This window comes from Polyodon spathula, chromosome 4 (genome assembly GCF_017654505.1).
Source record: "Polyodon spathula isolate WHYD16114869_AA chromosome 4, ASM1765450v1, whole genome shotgun sequence".
Taxonomy (NCBI): Eukaryota; Metazoa; Chordata; class Actinopteri; order Acipenseriformes; family Polyodontidae; genus Polyodon; species Polyodon spathula.
Window position 1 is genome coordinate 37,742,541 of NC_054537.1, and position 22,698 is coordinate 37,765,238.

General features: G+C 38.1%; 1 protein-coding gene across 2 annotated transcripts in view; it reads left to right on the top strand.

Annotated features, from left to right (window-relative positions):
- The first annotated feature begins 9,785 nt into the window (after positions 1-9,785).
- LOC121314511 (adenylate cyclase type 1-like) overlaps positions 9,786-22,698 on the top strand; it is a 109,480-nt gene continuing 96,567 nt past the window's right edge. For both annotated transcript variants that reach the window (XM_041247873.1, XM_041247870.1), the window contains exons 1-3: positions 9,786-10,758; positions 13,717-13,866; positions 15,861-15,979. In XM_041247873.1, coding sequence (XP_041103807.1) covers positions 10,150-10,758; positions 13,717-13,866; positions 15,861-15,979 — 878 coding nt within the window. In that variant the 5' untranslated portion in view covers positions 9,786-10,149. The remainder of the gene's footprint in view (positions 10,759-13,716; positions 13,867-15,860; positions 15,980-22,698) is intronic.

Genomic DNA, 22,698 nt, shown 5'->3' on the forward strand with positions numbered 1-22,698 from the left:
TTACAATGCTATACTGGAAGGGAGCCAGCTGGTCTAACCATCGTGCCAACTGCCCCTCTGGTTGGCTAAAATTATGTAGCACCCATAAAGAGTTGTGATCAGTCCTTAGGACAGACTCACTCCCTAAGGGGTAGTGCTTGAAATATTGACCACATGCGACAACTGTTAACAATTCTTTTTTTGTAGTCGCATAATTGCGTTCAGATTTTGTAAGAGCCCTGCTAGCATAGGCAACTACCACCTCATCTTTTTGTGACTGCTCCAATGCCTGTATCACAAGCATCTGTATCTAAAATAAACTGTTTCTGTGAGTTAATGTAATGGCTTCCTCTAAACGACTAGGTTTAGCACTAAGCAGCTGAATACGGATATCTACACTACCTATTCCAAAAATGAAACGATCATGAGCAAGCAGGTCCTGTGTAGGTAGATCCGCCCTTGGGTAGGATTTGCTAACCAATCTCCTCATGGCATTACCAGATTATTGTACAGATTCTAGACAATATCTTATGTGATTATGAAAATGTACCCTGTGTAGTTCTTCGCTAGCCGACGTGATCGACGTCATCTGCTTTAAACGTGAATAGCTTGACTCCCCAATAGATTTCCCTGGCCCAACCAGCCATTAACAGCTTCACAAATTTCAATTTCATAGCATCGTCCCATTGATTACTTCTGCAATGGCTTCAAAGTGATCAATCCAACCTGCCCAATCACTATTTGTACCATTAAATGTCTCAGACATAAATAAGGGACGTACAAGACCACCTCAGCAAGCCATTTGGTTTGAACTTCCCGCCTCCTCAGTCATCGTGGATCTCAAATTTTGATTTAAATCCCACCACTGTACACCAATTGTAACACCTATTTTAAAGGCCAACTGGGTTTCAGTAATGTAATTAGCTGCGACCACCTTTATTTGACGGGGAAGGTCTGGTTTAAGAGATCCCAAAAGATTCAGGAGGGTAAAAGCTCAAACAAGACATACTTTAAAAATATGTCTTTATATAGAGAAAATGAGGTATACGATTTCAAAACAATTATAAACAAATTCAATCAAAAGATCAATTATTAATACTGTTTAAATGTACCTATGCAATTAATAACAAATTACAGAACAAAATAAAATAAGTTAAAAAGAATACACACACTACTAAGACCAGACAACACAGATTAATTATGGAGAGAGAGAGAGAGAGAGAGAGAGAGAGAGAGAGAGAGAGAGAGAGAGAGAGAGAGAGAGAGAGAGAGAGAGAGAGAGAGACTTCAGCTATTGCAGTGTCTGTAAAAAGCTACGCTGGATGCACCACCGAAATCACCAGAGCCAATCTCCCTGCTCAGCAACCTGGATCTGCAACAAAGCCCTTTCCTTGCCGGCAGCCACTCTCCAGTTGCGCTTGTATCAGATCCGCTCAACAGCAGCTCCACTGCTTAACTTTGGTCAGTCATTTCAACACTACTCTTCCTGTATTCACATGCATCTCGTCTCGTTTTGGTCTGGGTCTCTCCTCTCAATCTATTACAGGTGATTTTTATACCCTGCTCACATCTCTCTCAATTAATCAATCTGGTTTGAATGAACACAGCACGCACCTAATTATAATTGTGGTGCAATCTTTTAGACAATTAAGTCCATCACACTGCTACTGCAACTGCTACCACTCCCAGCAAATCCATACTCTAGTTTGTGTATTCTATTTTTAACACCAAAGAACTTAAATACTGTTTTAAAGTCAGTTATCAACGACGAGACATAAAAGTGAGTTCCTATTGTAATATAATAATAATAATTTTATGTAGTGCCTTTCTTAGTGCACAACTATCACAAAGTGCTTTACAAGATATGAGACTAGGGTGTGTGAACTATGCATCAGTTGCAGAGTCACTTACAACAACCTCTCACCCGAAAGACAGGGCACAAGGAAATTAAGTGACTTGCTCAGGGTCACATAGTGAGTCAGTGGCTGAGTTGGGATTTGAACCAGTCACTGCCTTGGTGTAAGCCCAGTTCTATAACCACCATACCACACAGCCTCTCTAGTGTAAGTGACTCTGCAGCAGCAGTTGTCATGCATAGTTCACCCCTTAGTCTGTAAGTCAGGTTAAAAGTGCCTTCTAAATGACTAATTCATAATCAATAATATACTTTTTTGTTAATTAAAACCCTCATTTCCCAAGTGCAAGAAGCACTGTTCGTTAAGATATTACAATTATTTTGTAAATCAATAGAATTTCGGAAATCCCATTAGCACGATTATTTAATAACGAAATAGGCATAACGACCGCCTCAAAATGTCAAAATCAATACCGATTATTAACACTTGTGTTATCATTTACACACTTTTGACCCCCCCCCCCCCCCCCCCCCCCCCCCACCCAATATCTCTAAAATGACAAACATTCATGTCTTTTTAAAAAAAAAAAAAAACTATTAAATACAACCTCATTAAGAGCATCTGTGAGAAAAGTTCATTTAAACAATTACATTTTGAGATAATGCCATTATTAACTGGATTACTCAAACTGAGGTCAAACACCACATTTCAGTACTGGATGGCAACAATTTATAAGTTTGAACATGCTAAATTCAGATTATGGGTATCTGTATACTTACACAGTAAAGTACATCAACCAATCTGGGTATGAATATAGTTCCACTCAGTTTTCTACAGTATAAAATAAAATGATTCTAAAAATGACTAATCAAAGTCGAAAGAGCAGTCTGCATGTGTGACATTGCTTGACTAATTATGGTCAAAGAAAGAACAAGGCTGTGTGTAAGAGGGTGTAAGCCCTGCCAGTGGAAATGTAAGTTTGGCAGGGATGGAGTTAAATCAATTCCCGCCCACAATCACAGGTGTGGCCATTTCCTAATTAGGCAATTGAGTTCTAATTGGCGAAAATGTATAAAAAGGGAGGAAATCCCCTTTGTTAGTGTTTGTGCTGTGATCTTTCTTTTTCTTGTGCAGTCCTCATCTGAGTCTTAAGGGGCACTATCCCACTGACACCAAATATGGCAGGATAGCGCTGAGGCCTCAGATGTTATCGGCAGAAAAGGAGACAACTACTTACGCCGGCAGGGTTATGCTCACGCCTTGCCATGCTGTGTAACAGGTCAGACTGTATGTAAAAAACCACTCTCCTGCGCCTATAACAAACCCGTGTAGCAGTCTATATGTCTAAGCAGAATCAGCTTTCATGTAAAAATAAGCCCTTCACTTCAACCCTGGAAAAGGGGCAAGCACTTTTAACTGTGGTAATTAGACAGGATAACCAAACACTGTCCATTCAAGTATGCAAACAGCTCATTATTAGTAATGTAACAAATTGCCATGGGTGAACTCTCTGGTAACCGGTACAGGATATGCTGTTGACCTAAAACATTTTGATAATAGCTGTAGAAATATTATGTTGTTTAAAAAAAAAAAAAAAAAAAAGGTTCTTGCCTAGATTTTGATTTTTTTGTCTTCATAAGCACATTTTGAAAACAACATAACAATAATAAAATTGATATCAATATACATTTACTTATCTTAAATATACCTGAGTTTCACACTATTCAGCCTAAATTAGGCAACGTTGTCCAAAAAATACTGCGTTAAAAACAAACAATTGAAAAACTACCATCATGTCAAACTGACGCTGAAAAAAAGTCCTCCAGGTTTATCCTACAAGCATGACATTTGTTCCAACTAACAATCTTTAAAATTTTAAATGAATCGGAAATAAAAACAAATACAAAAATACACATCAATGGTATAAAATAATACCCCTTCAGTGTTATTCTCCCACCCTTCTGTAAATACACATGGTACTCCTTTTGGAGTATATACGATTTATAGCACCATGAAGTCAGTGGGCACAATAAAAACATATCAAGATTATAATGAAATTGGAAGGTATAAATCAGTGTTAATATGACGATCATTGACCTTCTGGTTGCACTAGAGATTGACAGGAAAACTCCAATGACATATTCAGACTGTGTCCTGTTGAATAGTTCATGTTAGTGTGAATAATATCAATAATATCAAGCACATAGAATCTCCAATCTGGTAAACCCACAATGACCACTTTTACTACACAAAACCTGCACTTAATATTCTGTGGATTGGGTCCCAGTTTCCACCAGTGCCTGTATCATTAGCAATAGAACTGAATGTAAATGTGAAATATTTTGAAGGAGAGGATACAGTATATTTGTTTCTCACTTTTTCTAGTCTATAGGATCAAGCAGCAACTGAACAAACTTATTCTTTTGTAAGTTGTATTAATCTTGGCTTATGTTTATGGCTCCAGTTCTGATTACTATGTTCTATGTGGTGATAATTTTCCACCCAGTAAAGACTTACCTCTTGAAATAGACAGACGGTTCCTGGACCTGTGTGCCTTATTGTTTCCAACCCTGAGCTTATAAAATTGATAGTTCAGGGTTGCTATCCTGGCTAACTTGGTAAACAAAAAAAGAAACAAAACAAAAAAAAAAAAAAAACCTAAAAACATACAGCACTGTATACTATATTTGAAGGTAAAATCCCTCTGCTTATTGCAGTGGTTAGCAAAAAAAAAAAACTAGATTGGCCTGGTGTAAAAGCACCACTGACTAATTTCTTTATATCAAAAGTACTATTATGTCATAATAATAATAAGAATAATAATAATAATAATACTAATATAATAATAATAATATAAATAGTAATAATAATGGAGTCCAGTCTGTAATAATAATAATAATAATAATAATCATTCTGTCTTCTTTACTGGGTTCTGAGTTGGAGTCCAGTCTGTCTACTTTGACTAGAGTTCTGAGTTGGAGTCCAGTCTGTCTTCTTTGAGTGGGTTCTGAGTTGGAGTCCAGTCTCTCTTCTTTGACTGGGTTCTGAGTTGGAGTCCAGTCTGTCTTCTTTCACTGAGTTCTGAGTTGGAGTCCAGTCTGTCTTCTTTCACTGAGTTCTGAGTTGGAGTCCAGTCTGTCTTCTTTGACTGGGTTCTGAGTTGGAGTCCAGTCTGTCTTCTTTGACTGGGTTCTGAGTTGGAGTCCAGTCTGTCTTCTTTGACTGGGGTCTGAGTTGGAGTCCAGTCTGTCTTCTTTTGTTCTGAGTTGGAGTCCAGTCTGTCTTCTTTCACTGGGTTCTGAGTTGGAGTCCAGTCTGTCTTCTTTGACTGGGTTCTGAGTTGGAGTCCAGTCTGTCTTCTTTGACTGGGTTCTGAGTTGGAGTCCAGTCTGTCTTCTTTGACTGGGTTCTGAGTTGGAGTCCAGTCTGTCTTCTTTCACTGAGTTCTGAGTTGGAGTCCAGTCTGTCTTCTTTCACTGAGTTCTGAGTTGGAGTCCAGTCTGTCTTCTTTGACTGGGTTCTGAGTTGGAGTCCAGTCTGTCTTCTTTCACTGGGTTCTGAGTTGGAGTCCAGTCTGTCTTCTTTGACTGGGTTCTGAGTTGGAGTCCAGTCTGTCTTCTTTGACTGGGTTCTGAGTTGGAGTCCAGTCTCTCTTCTTTGACTGGGTTCTGAGTTGGAGTCCAGTCTGTCTTCTTTCACTGAGTTCTGAGTTGGAGTCCAGTCTGTCTTCTTTCAATGAGTTCTGAGTTGGAGTCCAGTCTGTCTTCTTTGAGTGGGTTCTGAGTTGGAGTCCAGTCTCTCTTCTTTGACTGGGTTCTGAGTTGGAGTCCAGTCTGTCTTCTTTCACTGAGTTCTGAGTTGGAGTCCAGTCTGTCTTCTTTGACTGGGTTCTGAGTTGGAGTCCAGTCTGTCTTCTTTGACTGGGTTCTGAGTTGGAGTCCAGTCTGTCTTCTTTGACTGGGTTCTGAGTTGGAGTCCAGTCTGTCTTCTTTCACTGGGTTCTGAGTTGGAGTCCAGTCTGTCTTCTTTTGGGTTCTGAGTTGGAGTCCAGTCTGTCTTCTTTCACTGAGTTCTGAGTTGGAGTCCAGTCTCTCTTCTTTGACTGGGTTCTGAGTTGGAGTCCAGTCTGTCTTCTTTGACTGGGTTCTGAGTTGGAGTCCAGTCTGTCTTCTTTGACTGGGTTCTGAGTTGGAGTCCAGTCTGTCTTCTTTCACTGAGTTCTGAGTTGGAGTCCAGTCTGTCTTCTTTCACTGGGTTCTGAGTTGGAGTCCAGTCTGTCTTCTTTGACTGGGTTCTGAGTTGGAGTCCAGTCTGTCTTCTTTGACTGGGTTCTGAGTTGGAGTCCAGTCTGTCTTCTTTCACTGGGTTCTGAGTTGGAGTCCAGTCTGTCTTCTTTCTGTTCTGGTTGGAGTCCAGTCTGTCTTCTTTCACTGAGTTCTGAGTTGGAGTCCAGTCTGTCTTCTTTCACTGAGTTCTGAGTTGGAGTCCAGTCTGTCTTCTTTCACTGGAGTTCTGAGTTGGAGTCCAGTCTGTCTTCTTTCACTGAGTTCTGAGTTGGAGTCCAGTCTGTCTTCTTTGACTGGGTTCTGAGTTGGAGTCCAGTCTCTCTTCTTTCACTGGGTTCTGAGTTGGAGTCCAGTCTGTCTTCTTTGAGTGGGTTCTGAGTTGGAGTCCAGTCTGTCTTCTTTGACTGGGTTCTGAGTTGGAGTCCAGTCTCTGTCTTCTTTCACTGAGTTCTGAGTTGGAGTCCAGTCTCTCTTCTTTCACTGGGTTCTGAGTTGGAGTCCAGTCTGTCTTCTTTGACTGGGTTCTGAGTTGGAGTCCAGTCTGTCTTCTTTGACTGGGTTCTGAGTTGGAGTCCAGTCTGTCTTCTTTGACTGGGTTCTGAGTTGGAGTCCAGTCTGTCTTCTTTGACTGGGTTCTGAGTTGGAGTCCAGTCTGTCTTCTTTCACTGGGTTCTGAGTTGGAGTCCAGTCTGTCTTCTTTGACTGGGTTCTGAGTTGGAGTCCAGTCTGTCTTCTTTGACTGGGTTCTGAGTTGGAGTCCAGTCTGTCTTCTTTGACTGGGTTCTGAGTTGGAGTCCAGTCTGTCTTCTTTGACTGGGTTCTGAGTTGGAGTCCAGTCTGTCTTCTTTGACTGGGTTCTGAGTTGGAGTCCAGTCTGTCTTCTTTGACTGAGTTTTGAGTTGGCATCCAGTCTGTTTTCTTTGACTTGGTTCTGAGTTGGAATCCAGTCTGTCTTCTTTCACTGGGTTTGACTCAGCAGGCAGGGGGGCAAAGTTGTTCTCCTCTTCTGTTGTGCACCCAACACAACACACAACTGGCATTGTAAAATTGAAATTTTAACGACCACACTTAGTTAAGTTGTCTTTGCCCGGCAATGCTTATTGATCACTAGTATGGTCAAGCCACGCGGTGATGATGTCACATGTAAAACCTCAATTCAGAGGGTGTGCAGTAGAGCAGAGATTTTCTTTCATCAAGCAGAAAAAGGTCAAATACATAAACGATTATCTTATTTAGTGCACCCCCTGACCCTGCGTTTCTGCCGCCAGTGTTGTATACTGATAGTACACACATAGTGTACAGAAGACCTATGCAGTTACTATTGAATATATGTGATAAGAAAAATTGAGTTGTCCAACATTACCTAAGATTTTGATCTTCCCATTACTGAGTACTATATAAAGTATATCCATTCCTTGTCTGCACAGTATTTATATTCAAAGCTTTACTAATTAATCTGTTTTCAAACCAGGTTTACACAACTTGAATAAAAGTAGTATGATGGAGGGAAAGATGCACTTAATCTGAAAGAAGGAATTAGGTTACTTTACTAAGCTGAAGTAACAGCTTGTTTATTTTTAGTTCCAATTGAGCCATATGGTAAATAGCATTAGTAGACTTATGCAAATGGTCCTGGAGGATATTAAATACAAGGGCAGTAAATCTATATATTAGAAAACGGCAGTGTTGTTGTGGTAATTAGTATAACACATTTTTCTCATGCATTATTTATTCTGCTTATCAAAAAATATTAATATTATTTTTGTGCCCATTATAAACTGTACTGTAGTTTATTTTCTCATTAATGTCCACACCAATACAAAGTATTTTACAAATTCCTTTAAAAAAAATGAAATAAAGCAAATTCCATCAACATTCAGAAACCCCATCTACGCTGTTACTAAACATATTGAGACGAACCTCTGTTCCCGCAGGCGGAGATCAGATGAGAACTCTGGAACCTCCTGTTTTGGAGCATAGCGCCAATAGCACTGTACAAACGAGCCGAGCTCCCTTGCAGGAGCAGATATTGGGCTTATGTCTTCATGTTTACATTGCATCCTGTTAGAACGGAGTTCCGTTTACAACGCATTGAGGAGGCATGTCCCTGCCAAACAACATGAGTTTTAATGGTGAATTACTCTGGTTAAAACGGACTCGTTTTTAACGTATATACCATTTAATACGTACAGTTTTCCTGTACCACAGGTAGATATTTTGCGCAAATAAGGTACATCCGGGACAGTAAATGACAGTCATGGCAGGAAAAAACAGTTGCTTTTTACTTTTATTGTTCTATGTTTTTGTTGGCACACGTTGTTCAGTTTAAACGTAAAACGTATACAATTTTAATTATATTTATGAAAAATATAAATTCTTAAAACGGTATTACTTATTACATTTGAAAACTGTAGAATGTTGCAGGTTTAATAAGCCTTATGTTTTTACTCTGCAGGTCAAATCACTGGTAGAGCTTTTTTAAAGATAGACGGCAGCAGGCATGATCAGTAAACCAAAAGAAAAGAAAAAGTGAAAAAACGATTAATAGACGTGATTACAATTTGTTTTACCTCAAGAAAGAGATGTGGCCTACCAATCTGATCTAAACTAAAACGACTACTGTTTATATGTTAAGACCAAACATGTAATTTTAATTGCTATGACAAAAAGCACTCAATACAACAGACGGAGATACTGGTTTTCTCAAAATCCTCTTTTAAGGTTAATGCATTTCTTATTGCTATTTTTAAAAGTATATACACTTATTTAACATTATTTGCTCCGAATACCGTTAACTAGTATAGGTATATATATATATATATATATATATATATATATATATATATATATATATATATATAGTACCTATATATATATACACACACACACTAAATTATTTATCTTCGTCATTTGACAGCATTGTACTGTACTTCCCAAACCAAAACCCTAACAACTATATTTTGCACTAATTATATATTGTTTCAATTTTTTCAAAATACCACTATGTATGTTAAGGTAAATGCAGTCTCCATGCATTGTAATGGTTTTAACAGCAATACCCGCGGTATATGTTACCCGCAGTATTGGAGCACCCACTAAGACTATATTATGTATTGATTTCATTTTCGGAGGTATATTATTATAACTATTGCCCACGTGTCATCGTAGTACACCATGTAACACATAGTACGGCATAATTTGAATTTAATAAGAAGACAGTAGTTATGGGGTTATTCAAATAATACCAAATATAACATATAGTCTATAAAATACCCAGCATTCGCTATTCAACATGTATTCAGTATTTGCTGTTCTGTGGTTTTCAAAAATTCAGATTTTAGAGGTGAAAACACAAGTAAACCAACTATAAAATAAGAAACACAAATTTAAGAACTGTTTATTTCTGACAGCGCTGGACAGAATGTCAGACGTTTAAAAATAAATGTTTATTTTATTTATTTATTTATTTTTAACTTTGTTTACCTTCACCGCGTTTATGCATTTTGCTAACTAGGCTGAATCGTGTGTGTGGCTGTTGTGAAATCTATGTTTTGTTTTCTCAATCTGCATTCTCAGTTTTCTCGTCTCAATTGGTGAGACGTGCATTGTTTGTCAAGCCTATATTGCGCAGGCGTGATCCAATCTGAGCCCAGTGAAACGCTCTTGGATATAGAATAGGATCACCCTGTGCTCTGCTATCTTTTACCCTGTTTCTATGTCTGTGTAAACCGGAATACTGCGTGCGATCTACTTTTTGCACTCATTCCTAAGGAATCCTAAAGTGTGTACACCTCGTTGGTTACTTTTTTTTTTTTTTTTTTTTTTTTTTTGCCCGGACAACAAGAATCAACCGGTGGATGGTGGTCGCATCAGGATGTTATATTTGTGGCTCTGGATGGAACATTGTCTTCACTCCAGCCATTAAAATCTAGGGCGCTTTAATCTAAACGCCTGTTCTCCAAGCAACATTTATGAAAGGGGGCAGGGGGACACACAGACCAAGTGGGCAAGATAATTGATTTCGGTTTATGAATGGCACTGACATGGAGGAAATTCCGTTTCAGAAAGTCAAAACCAGGAGGAAGAAAGGCCACTGTCCCCCTGGATTCCCTTTAAATGCTCTCGCCTGCGAGGACGAATTTGATTGCAAAGAGCTGGAATCTCTTTTCCAGAATTACAACCTGAAATTGGAGCAAACCTCGACTTTGAAAGCGCTGGCTGTTTTGATCATAATGACTTCAACTTTGGCCCTGGTGGAACTCATGTCTGGCCCCAGCTTGACCATTTCCAAAGGGTCCCATCCAGTGCACTGTATTATCTTCGTGTCACTTTTCATCGTCACCAATGTCAAGTACTTACAGGTGATCCAGCTGCAACAAATCGTCAAGCTGACCTTGCTCTTCAGCTTTACTTTTTCTTTCCTTTGCTGTCCCTTTTCACTCGGAGCTTATGGTTTGGAGCCACCGACCGCCCCAGAGCAGGGGATGTGGCAGCTAATGCTAGTGACATTTGTCGCTTATTCCTTATTACCAGTGCGGACTTTACTGGCCATAGTATTTGGGCTTATGGTATCTGTATCTCATATCATTATCAGCGCAACGTCTGTCACTGCCAAAAGACACCCGCTGTGGAGAACAGTAAGTACCAGTGTGTGTACGTAGCCAATAAAGTATAGCGAGACATTGAGCTTCCTTTTTAAAATTGGCAATCACCTTTTGTCAAATCATTGTCAAATCATAGAACATAATAAAGTGACTTCAACTAATGTATTGCTTGAGTTTATATTGAAGACACGCTGAGGGTAAAACTTGCCCTAGGTGCACGTCCTTTCAGAACCATGAGAAGGACAGCGCACAAAGGATGTGCTTTTGAAAAACACAGGCTTTGTTCCTGTTTTATTTTTGTCGATATTCAATAAATAATACAGTAAAGTAAAAAAAAAAATATATATATATAATAATAATAAATAAATAAATAAATAAATAATAATAACAACACAACTTCTATTATTAAAGAACCATATTTTTTAGCAAAGAAAAATCCAAAGGCAAATTAATGTAATAGTGTTTAAAAATGATACATTTAAATGCAGTCACCGGAGAGTCGTTAAAACATTGTTGAGATAATAACTGAAAACTGCAAAAAAGTTGACAACAGCAGTCAGTTATCAATTTATTATAACATACCTTAAACATTATAATGCATCGATAAACTAAAAGTTCAGTTACACCGTATTGTGAAGGTTCTAAAGTACTCTGAACCAAATATTGTACTGACCCTTTCTTAAAAGTAACTGGCATGAGCTGCTAGTGTACACACACTAATAGTCTTGGTACGAGAATAAATTGCTGCAGAGAATTGAATAGATTGATATAAATAGGATATATCGATTAGAAAACTTAACCATTCAACTCCAATATCTAGGACTCGGTATTACCATAAGTTTTACAAATTCAACGAACTGCCCTATTAAGGCAGATTCATTATTTGAATTGCCATATGCCTGTTATGTATTAATCTTACTCTCAACTGTGAATCTGTTCGTCCGTCATTAACAATATTGTTTGAGAATAGAAAATGCATGGTACAAGCTTTATCCCTGGAAAGGCCATCCTGTTGGAAATAATAGCTTCTGACTTTTATAGAGTTCAGCAAGCCGTCTGACCCCCTTTTAATGATTAGTGCAGTGAATAAATCACAGTATGCTAAAGGTTAATAAGCTTACGTATATCCAAGGTTTTTTTTTGAAAAATACTTACCTCTTCAAAGGTTTATTTGCATGTTCTTTACTTGGTGTACTGTTATGAGAACATTATTAGAACAGTAAACACATGTTGAGAAATACAGGGACTGGACAAGAAAATGCAAACAGCTGGCATAACAAAATCAGTAGGGTGTAGTGTTACCAAGGGTAACCACACGTGTGCTGCTTAATTCTACAACTCTGTTAAAGAGTTATATTTAACCATCTTGCAATGATTACCAATACTTCCTTCAGAGGTGTCGGGGTAGATGTTACATATTGCAGGTGCTTCTAATGCTTTCCAAACCCTCTGTATCTTATGAGAAATTAAGCTTGAATGGTTATATGTAACAAACTAAACAGAGAGTATGGAATCCACACCTCTAAACCTCTTTTAGCATAAATTACAGAGAAGCAAGAGCAAACCTGACAAAACACGACATAGTATAGAAAATATTCTGGATGCATGCTTACACCTCTTGCATTGAAATTTATTTTTAGCACATTCATTAATCACAGTGACCTTTATGATTGGGGTTTTCAGTAGCCTAGCCATTCATTATAACACTTATCCTGACACACATAATGGAAATACTGCATTTTTGCAAGAATGATCAATACTTACTGTAAATGAAATATACAGTTAGGTTTCAAATTTTAATAATTTCAAGTCTATACTAATAAGAATCAGCTTTGCATACAAATAAGTGTGAACTTGTGAATTACTATTTTGTTTACAATTAATTGGACATAATAATGAGATCATCTGTAAATATGTAAATTTCATTAATTGATTGCAAATTGTTATCTATTTTCCATCAAAAAATATTATGTGCCTGATATATGCATTTTAGCTGCAAGGCACATTATGATTTTCATTTTTCTGTGCAAATGACTTATTGTGTTATGGTTATGAAAAAGCTATCATTAGGAAGGTCTAATCCTTTAACAAGAAAACACAATCTGCCAGGTATTGTTTAATACTATATGAAACAAAATGAAATGTACCAATGTCATAGCAAATGGAGGAGAGGTTTATATACATAAAATATCTTACTGATACTGTAAATACCAAAAGCATATTCAGCCCTACAGTTATGCTGTTACCAATACACATTTTACATAACTAGGTTAAAACAAACAAACAAAAAAAAAATATTCCAAGTTACAGTATGTGCAATATATTACATTGTAATAATTATACTGTATATCCAAAGTTGACATTTTTTGATTCATATTTGTGCTTTACAGATAAGACATTTTACTCCATCTAGCAGCAACACCATACAAGTGTTAATGGATCACTGAAATCTGCTCTTTTGTATAGAAAGGTCTGTATACAGAATCTCTGCATTTGCCCCAGTTAGTTCTCATTTGGGGTTATCAAGTTCCACCCTTCCCTTAATTTATTCATAAACTACTAAAAAGTATGGTTGCGTGTAGCATTGACCTTTGCACTCTTGTGGTCTGGGGATGGACAACGGTTGGTGTTTGGTTTGCCTCATTACCCCACAGGTACTGGTCAGGCACAAGACAAGGCCAGTTGGGAGACGAGACACGTTGAACTCTCATGACCAGAGTTCAGTAGCTTAGTGTCAATCACTTCTTGGTTTTGCGGGAGTGAGTATTGGGATAAGGTGCTGATGTGAATTGAAAATGGGCAATTGAGCATTTTAAACTAAAAATGTATTTTAAAATGTACATAGATCATTAGAAATTAACTCACCTTTAACTACAAAAAATACATATTTTTGATAGTATGATAGTAGTCTAGTTATTAATTTAAATTAAAATAAAGAGTGACTAAATTATTTGATATAAAATTTAGTATCATTTTTTTTTTTTTTTACAGCTGGTAGCCAATGCTGTCCTTTTTGCCAGTGTAAATCTGTCTGGAGTGTTTGTGAGAATTCTGACAGAAAGAGCTCAGAGAAAATCCTTTCTTCAGGCCAGAAACTGCATAGAGGACAGGCTGAGGCTGGAGGACGAGAATGAGAAGCAGGTCAGTGAAAACCAGACAAATGTTTACTGATGCAGTGGTTGGACAAAAAATGTATGTATGTATCCGTGTTAATAGTTTGCCCTTCAGATAACTCTTTCATGCAGAGTTCTACCCCAACATTCCTGAAGGAATGAGAGACATTAATCAGTGTTCACTTACATAGACACTAACATTCCACTAGTATCCACTTCTCAATATTTAGAATATGTATTATTCAGAATATGAAGGGCCTTATTCAGTATATAAGTGTTCTAATGTGATACAGTAAGTGGGCTATACTAGAAGAATATGAAGCCATGTAAACGTATATTCCAAATATGAGGCTGAATTAACAAGAAGCAAAGTGTGTACTACAGATCAGATAGTAGCATCAAGCTAATTTTGGTCTGAAGGCTAAACATTGTTTTTATTAAGGATTTTCAGATAGTTAGACTCTTTAAGCACCAGAGGAAGCAAAGTCAGTCCAAAAATAATACACCTTTTAAAATAAATCTGATGATTAAATGTGTATTTGACACTGCAAATTACCTGTAGGTTATACATACTGTATGCATTTATAAAAACAAAATAAAAAACTCATTTCATTTCTTAGAGTGGAGGATGTAGATACCAAAATACCAGAATAGAAACCTGTAGTAGGTCTGTAAAGTAGCTTTTTGAATTAATAATAGCCGTAAGTTGCATTCCCGTGTCCAGGAAGAAGTACAACTATAACAAGAATGACATTTGAAGATTTTTACACTGATAGGACATTGTATTTCCAGAGTCGCATAAACCTAAATCAGTTGTTGAATTGCAACATACGTTAAGACTCAACACTCCACATGATCCTAAGCATTTATGCATTTTTAATGTATGATGTACTTATATTGAAATAAGCATAGTTGCAATTACTTCTTTTTCATAACACACACACACACACACACACACACACACACACACACACACACACACACACACACACACACACACACATATATATATATAGGCCTATTTATAAGACACCTTAAACTTGTTCTGAATTAATATGATTTTAATTACTTCATTAGTGTACAGTACTGGATGATTTGATCTGCATCATACAGCAACAAAATTCAGAATACAAGCCATGTAATTGTACTGATTAAGCAACGGTCAGAACAATTTAAACCTTGTAGAACCATCCACTGAATCCTGTGATTTCATACGAGAGAGTGTTCCTTTTAATTGTTTCATTGTTTTGTCCAAACCTGGATATGTGTCACCCACTGAGACAATGTTGTCAAAAGGAGGTACAGCTACACAATAAGCTACTGTAAAAGTAATTTAAAAACCCTGTTATACTGCAGCACACAGAAACAAAATGCTTCAGTGTGGGCGCTGCCTTTCATTATTTTAATTTTTTAATTTTCTTATTTTTTTTAACGAAAGTTGTGCACAGTCCTACAGTTTACTTAAAAGAGCTAATTAGCTAATCCCCTTTCCCGTTATGGTCTTAGGTTTCCAGTGCCTTGTTCAGTACACAATATAATACACAGTTTAAAGTAAATACAAAATAACAGTGTACTCAAGTGCCTACAAATTTTTACAAGCAATGCAATTTTTATCCACTAATTCAAGTAGGGGATGAAAAAGTAAGCACATTATTGTACCCTTTTGTTTAAAGCCTAATGTATATTCTATTTTTTTGCCATTAATGTACATTGAAGTACTATACAGTCTAAATCATATGCTGTACCAGGAAACACTACATGTGAAAACGTTTGATCAAATCCCAACATTTTGGAAAGAAGCCTTAATAAACTTATTATGTTGCTGTACAAAATGTGTAAGCTTTTGTGAAACAATAACATTTTCTTTAGGAAAAAAAAATACACTTCACACTTCATATTTACTAGAAGTGATGTATTAGGTATTGTTGCTGAATCCTTACTGAAACGACAGTATATTCACAGGAACACAACAGCTGTGAGTAACAGTGTAGATCTTAGAATCATAACCCTATTTTTCTTCAGGAGCGACTTCTAATGAGCCTTCTGCCTAGAAATGTGGCAATGGAGATGAAGGAAGACTTTTTAAAACCTCCTGAACGGATTTTTCACAAGATCTATATTCAGAGGCATGACAATGTCAGGTAAGAGCACATCTTTCCTGCCTGTGTTTCCTTAGAGGTTCATTTTTGACCCATGTATTTACATCACTAACTAGAAAATACGGTAAAAACAGATCTTTTGGTAGGCTTTTTTTTTTTGTTTGTTTGTTTGAAAGAGTCTTGTTACCTTACACAATATTATAGTGTTATAAAAATAGTTTATGCACTTGAGAACTGCATGGGTCTCAATTACATGAAATGTATATTTATAAGTCAATATTAATGTAATTACGTCCTCACAATGACAAGACATAAAATGATAAAACAGATGCAATTAGATTGGTATTGACATGAACCAGTAGCAGCACAGTGGCTATGGCCATAAAACCCTTTAACTACAGAGGGTGGACAACTGCAATTGTTTTTATTGGGCAAGTGCTTTATTCGTACCCACAAGGAAATGTAACACACTTGTTCTTCATTTCCATGAGAAATCATGCAATGGAGCGTCTTGAGCATCAGGAACACGAAAGGCTGAATGATATAATGAATGGGTCACATACGTAATATAATGTTCCATAAGTATGCTTATGACCCATACACATGTATAACAGACAACTACATTACATAAGGGTTAGCAGATAGCAAGCTCATTTGGAATGGGTTAGTTTTATTGTTGACTCACCTACATCAGAATCTAAAAAAATAACAACAATCAAATAACAATCTGCAACTATGCATGCATCATTCCCTCATCATAATGAAGCCATATACCACATACAAATCCAAAATGTGCACTACGACACAACTTGCACAAATAACTACTGTTGATATTTTGACCAGGAGCATGCCAAGATCATGTGACTCAAAAAGATACAACAGTAGGCAATAGTGGCAAACAGGTTTCCAGGGGCTATAAAGTTGCCTCCTAAACTAAACAGTGTACATCAGGAAGTTAAATTTCTTTGTGGAAAAATCTGTTTTTATTCAAATATTGTTGCATTAGGAGTGTTGATTGCCTATATCATGCAATGCACTCTAGAGCCGAACGCACCCTGTATTGGCTTGTTTTGTTTATGGAAGTATTGTATCCATGGTAAACTCCTAATTAGTTTAGCTTTAGAGCTTAATGTGCTTTTTATGTACTTATAAATCAGCTATTCTGTTGACCTTGAGGCACTTGAATCGAGTATTTAGTCTGTAATAACAGTGCTATTTTTAAACAGTGTTTTCTGTGATTTTCCTTGAAGCTGAGATTGGGCACCTTTAGTTTTCCTTCACAGTCATCAAGCCTCTACTGCTGTACTGTATTACATAGTATCTATTTAGGATAACTGTTCCACTAATTAAAGAAATGTATACAAATCTGTTTTAATATGTTTGTTTTTGGTATTTTGGATTAATTAGTAGGCCGTTCTATGTGCAAATGCTTGTTTGGTTGCAACCAGCACTCCAGATGAGTTGTGTACTGGGTGTTCTAAGCATTGAAAAATACGAATTGCACACACTCACACACACACACACACACACACACACACACACACACACATATATATATATATATATATATATATATATATATATATATATATATATATATATATATAGTAGATAAGATTTAAATTATAGTGAGGAAAATGTGTTAAATATATGGAAATATATTATTTTACAATACATCTAACAATTTGCAGGACATGTTTTCATAGGTACACATACATATATGCACATATAGATAAAGAGTAACCCTAATGTGGGCACTGAACCCCAAAAAACTATGTTTTTTTAAACTTGTGGAAAACCTCTTACAATATTTAATCCACCAATTAACCAATGAATTAACAGAAGATGAGCAGAACATTTAAAATGTGTAACTGCAAATAAATAAATAAATACATCAATAAATAAAATATGTTATGAAAATAAAGTATGTTCAAGATGCATTTTATTTTGGGAATTTCAAAACAGACTATTAATATTATTATGCTATCTCACAGTAATTCATAAAACAATATCAATTTAGCAAAGGTTTCATGTTTGACATGTGTTATTGTTTAATAATATTTCCTCCTTATAGGGCGGGTAGATTCTGGGAGAAGGGGTAGATATGGAAAGACATCAGAATCTATAATATGGGAGGTTACACCAGGACAGTTAATTGTAGCCAGCCTGGGTATTGACAGAAACATGTGACCAATAAGTACAGTTGAATCCAGTTATTTGCAATGCGTGTTTGTCACTGAAAAATAAGCGATTGGATTTGATCTTTAGGATTTCTGTGTGTCATATTTGTCCCCCTCAGTCTGACCACCTACCAATTTGCGTATCTGTCAACTGATTTTTGCATGATAAATCTATATAAAAAATACAATATTCCGTGTTTGGAGTGAGTTGGGTGCTTTATATTCATATAGCAAGGCGATCAATAAGGAATACAATATTATCTTTTCTTTATTTGCATTGGTGCAGTATCAGTACAGTTTTTTAAAAATATATATTTTAAATTTTTTTTTATTTTTAGGGAGTGTTTCTGTCAACTTGGAAAGGGAGAGCACAAGAGGCTGAGCAAGGAAGATTAGCAGAAAACAAAATAACTGTAATTGCCTCATAGTACTATTGGGAGGAGACTCAATGAACGCAGTAGCTGACTACATCGAGAGTAGTACTTCTCAGACTGTAATATTATTAATATTGTAGCGGGCACGGCCGGACTGACTCGCAGTTGCTGCCTGTTGGCAAATCGGGCAGACATGCAAAAGGACCATCGATGAGAAACTCGATGTCCTGGCTCCGGACGTGATGTACTTAGCGAGTTGGGGTTATCCAGGTTACCTGCCAGCGGTACAATAAGACCTGGTGATGGAGGCATTTGTGCCTGGCCTGACCCCCACCATGCTCCGACAGCAGGTCTGGCTTGCCGCCCCAACCTCCCGAAGCAGACCTTGGCCCATGCCAAAAGGGTCGAGCCTGTGCTCAAGGAGGGCGAGCGAGACTGAGCCCCGAAGATGACCTGCGCCGATGGAAGAGTAGGACAGTGACGCAGATGACGGTGCCGTTGCTGTCAGGCAAACCACGCCAGAGAGAGAGGAGAGATGCTGCTGAAACTGTGGGAGCCCTAGTCACCTGCAAGTCTGACGCCACCGCCACCCAGTACTGTTGGCATCAGAAAGCATCCAGCAAGCAGGGACAGTGGAGAGGCATAGACGGGGGACTGCCACTCCACCACCTTCCTTCTCCCTCCTCCAAAATAATGAGAGAGACGCTGTGGCGATGGTGGGGCCTATCAGACAGGATAACAGCCTGCACGCACCCCCTGCCCTAATGAAACTGGTTCCACCATCTCCATCTTGCAAGCCGGGCTCAAAGGGAGAGCCACCTTCAGCATGACTGGGGGAGCCTTGCGTGTTGGCCAGAACATACTGCGACTGATCCCGGGTCAGGAGAAGGAATAGATGAGCTGTCACATGTAGGCCACTTGGCGGCATCAGCGGAAGAGGAGGTCTCATTGGACGTGGAGGGGCAGGTCCTGGCCCCTCCCAGAAGCACATGACGGCGCATCAGCGACAGAGCTATTGAGGGTTGCCACCTCCTGTGCTCCACCCCCTGCAGTGCAAACGGTACGCAAGACTGCATGTCATCTCTGGCTGTACCAGGAACAGCAGATATGGTGGAAGCGCTGTGGCAGTGGAACAAGGAGGGCCTATCCCAGAGCCAGTAGTACCCGCTGTGGGAGCTACTGAGGGGGCACCTGGATACTGTGAGTGCAACGGATTAGTCCAGCACAACATCACCACAGGGAACTCGGCTCTGATCCGGGAGCGGCCATGCCAATTACCCTTGACAAAATGTGAGACGGCCGAAGGGTATGATTTGTGAGATGGCCGCTGCCAGTGTAATTGTACTGTCAGCCAGCCCTTGGGCTGCACCGGCTGTGCTGGTGAAGAAGTAAAGCGGGTCACTGCGGTTCTGCATGGATTATCGCAAGCTGAACACAATTACCAATAACGACTCGTATCCCCTGCCCAGAATCGACAAGCCCCTAGATCATTGGCCCTGCATCACAGGCTCTTGCTGGTTCAGCTCTCTCAATCTGTGCAGCGGCTACTGGAAGGTCAAGCTGGCCTCTGAGGCACGGCCAAAGACTGTGTTCTCCATTGGTCTGAGTCTGTGGCAGTTTACAGTAATGCCCAAAATTTCACATTTTATTCCTGGGTTTTCAATGTTTACTCTAAACATCAGGACAAATGGCGTCCTGGCAGTATTTCAGAAGCACACTTCCTCTGGCACGTTGTTGGGGCAGAGGCATTGCCACGGACCCTGCTAATGTGGCTGCAGTACGAGACTGGCCAGTCCCTGTGATTGTGACAGCTGTGTGTAGTTTTCTGCACCGTCTGACCGAAAAAGGGTCATGGTTTTTGTGTTGAATAATTCTGAGATTGTTGAATCTGTTCTGTATTTGCCCCTGTTTGAGTATGTGTCACCCTGGGAGTCGGTGTAGCGCTCAGGGGTAGGTAAGGGCTGCCTGTGACTGTGTGAGCAAAAGTATGTGGATGGTGCTAGCTGCTGTTAGCTGCCTATAAAAAAAAAAATGTATTGTACCTGAAAGAGCCTTGGTGTGTCCGTCAATTACTCCCATGCTTGCTACAATATTATTAATCAGGACTAAATAAAACCAAGTTAGGTTTTCTGTTATTTTAATTTTCTACAACTCTCCAGTTGTATTGGGATTTGCAGCCATTTATTGAAAAGTACACATTGTGGGTTTTTTTTTTTTTTCCCAGAAATGCAAATAACTATTACATACACCTAAAGAACTAAACATAGGCGATTCTGAGCCCTGTCTGCTCATTACTGTCCTAAATGTTATTCTGCCTAGTCAATCAGCATGCTAGTACATGTTTCAAAAATCACACCTACATTGTCACGTCTAAATCTAATGTTACCTAGATAATTTAGTAGATAATTTAGTCCTCTAGACTAGCATAAGTGATTTAGATGCTTCAACCCTTAATTAAACACCTAGCCCCAGATTTAGAAAAGGATTGCACATGTTTTATGACTTATAAAACACACGCAAAATAGCCCTTGATGCACATGTAATTCTTTATATGCATATGTAATTCTGGGGTGTTTCTGAACAAGACTGCTAAAATTGGGAGGAGATTTTGCAAATTAGATCTTAAATATTCTGTCTAATTTATTAAAGCTGCCTGTAATTGCGGGCCTCGTATTTGCTTGGTTATTTTAAGAACTCTGAAAAACAGGCGTTACTTTGTCGCAGTCAAACAGTAGCATATGTAAAAGGCAAGGTGATGTGGGAGACTTGTCTGCAGCAAGGAAACAAAAAGCAAGGACAAAGAAACATTTAATAACATTTTGCAAAGAGCTAATTTTTTTAACCCTTCTGATCAAGTCAGTTTGTAAATTGCGTTTATAATACCATATTGTTTTGCAAACTCAAATTTTCAATAAATAAAAGACAAAACAGAAATTCTGCAAATAGAGAATATAGAAAATTCATGTAAAAATAGGTTGTTAGAAGCACCTAAAAAGGTCTCCCCCCAGTGGCAAAGCAAGGTTCTAACGAGAGCCTTTACTTCTATAGTGTAGGCATTATTATAAGAATGATGGAGGAGATTAAGAAAAGATGGAATGATGTTCCGAGGCGCACTAAAGAAAAAGTCTCATATACATGTAATACAATGAGGGCTGATCCTCCACAATTATTTAAGTAATGCCTACAGAATTTATGTTTTGTAATATGGCATTCTGGTATTAGCAATACTGGTTCAGACTTTTGAGTTTGAAAGAAAATGGGGAAAAAAAGGACAAAGGGACAGATGACACAGTTAGTTTCTAGCTAGAGCAAATACAGTACAGCTGGTTGTTGGCACATCTGAATAATTTAGCTATATTGTAGACCATACAGATATGCTTTAAAATAATACATAAATACAGACATGCATAAGAAATAGGAGAGTTGTAACTGCATAAGGATTTAAGAAGATGTAAGTCGTAGTTAACTATATGGAGTTATTGTTGTTGAACATATTGCTGTAAAATGGAAGGATTTTCCACCCGCTTGACTGCCATGGATGTAAGTAAATAAAAAACGTATTGTTTCTGAAGTTTGTAAAGTCTATACTCCTGGAATTATTCTACATGAAATAAGAAGTTGAACTAATATGCGAAGCACAGTAACTCGATCATGCGTCATAATGTATAAGCAACCTAGACTACTAATTCTGAAGTGGTACATTTGTTTATTAAGAAGCCATCGCACATTCCATATTTTATTCCTTTGTCCTGGTGATGTATTTCGAGCTTGTAACACATCTTAATGTGTTACAAGTACTGCTTGTAACAAAATCTTCACTTCCATATTGGTAAATTTCAGTTTTCACTTCCGAGCATCCTCATCACCATGGCTAGTACCAGACTGAGGTCTTTGTGTGCCATTCATTTTCTTTTGGAATGTGTAGCCTACACACGCAGGGTTGACCCAAACCCACTATTTATTGTGAGAGGTGAGTAATTGTCCACCACTAATTGCGGTTTGGGGTATTTAAATTGGTTGATTGCACGATCGCCTGCTTCACCTAATTAGTCTTATAAAATAGGTCGTTATTTTGACGATGAGTGCGGCCGTACTGAACATGCACATTACATGGCTTTTTGAGGTCTGTTTTTCCACTTTATAAATTTGGGCCTTAGGGGTAGATGTACTAAAGTGTTGCGGCTGTCACAATAGTTGCAAACCAGTT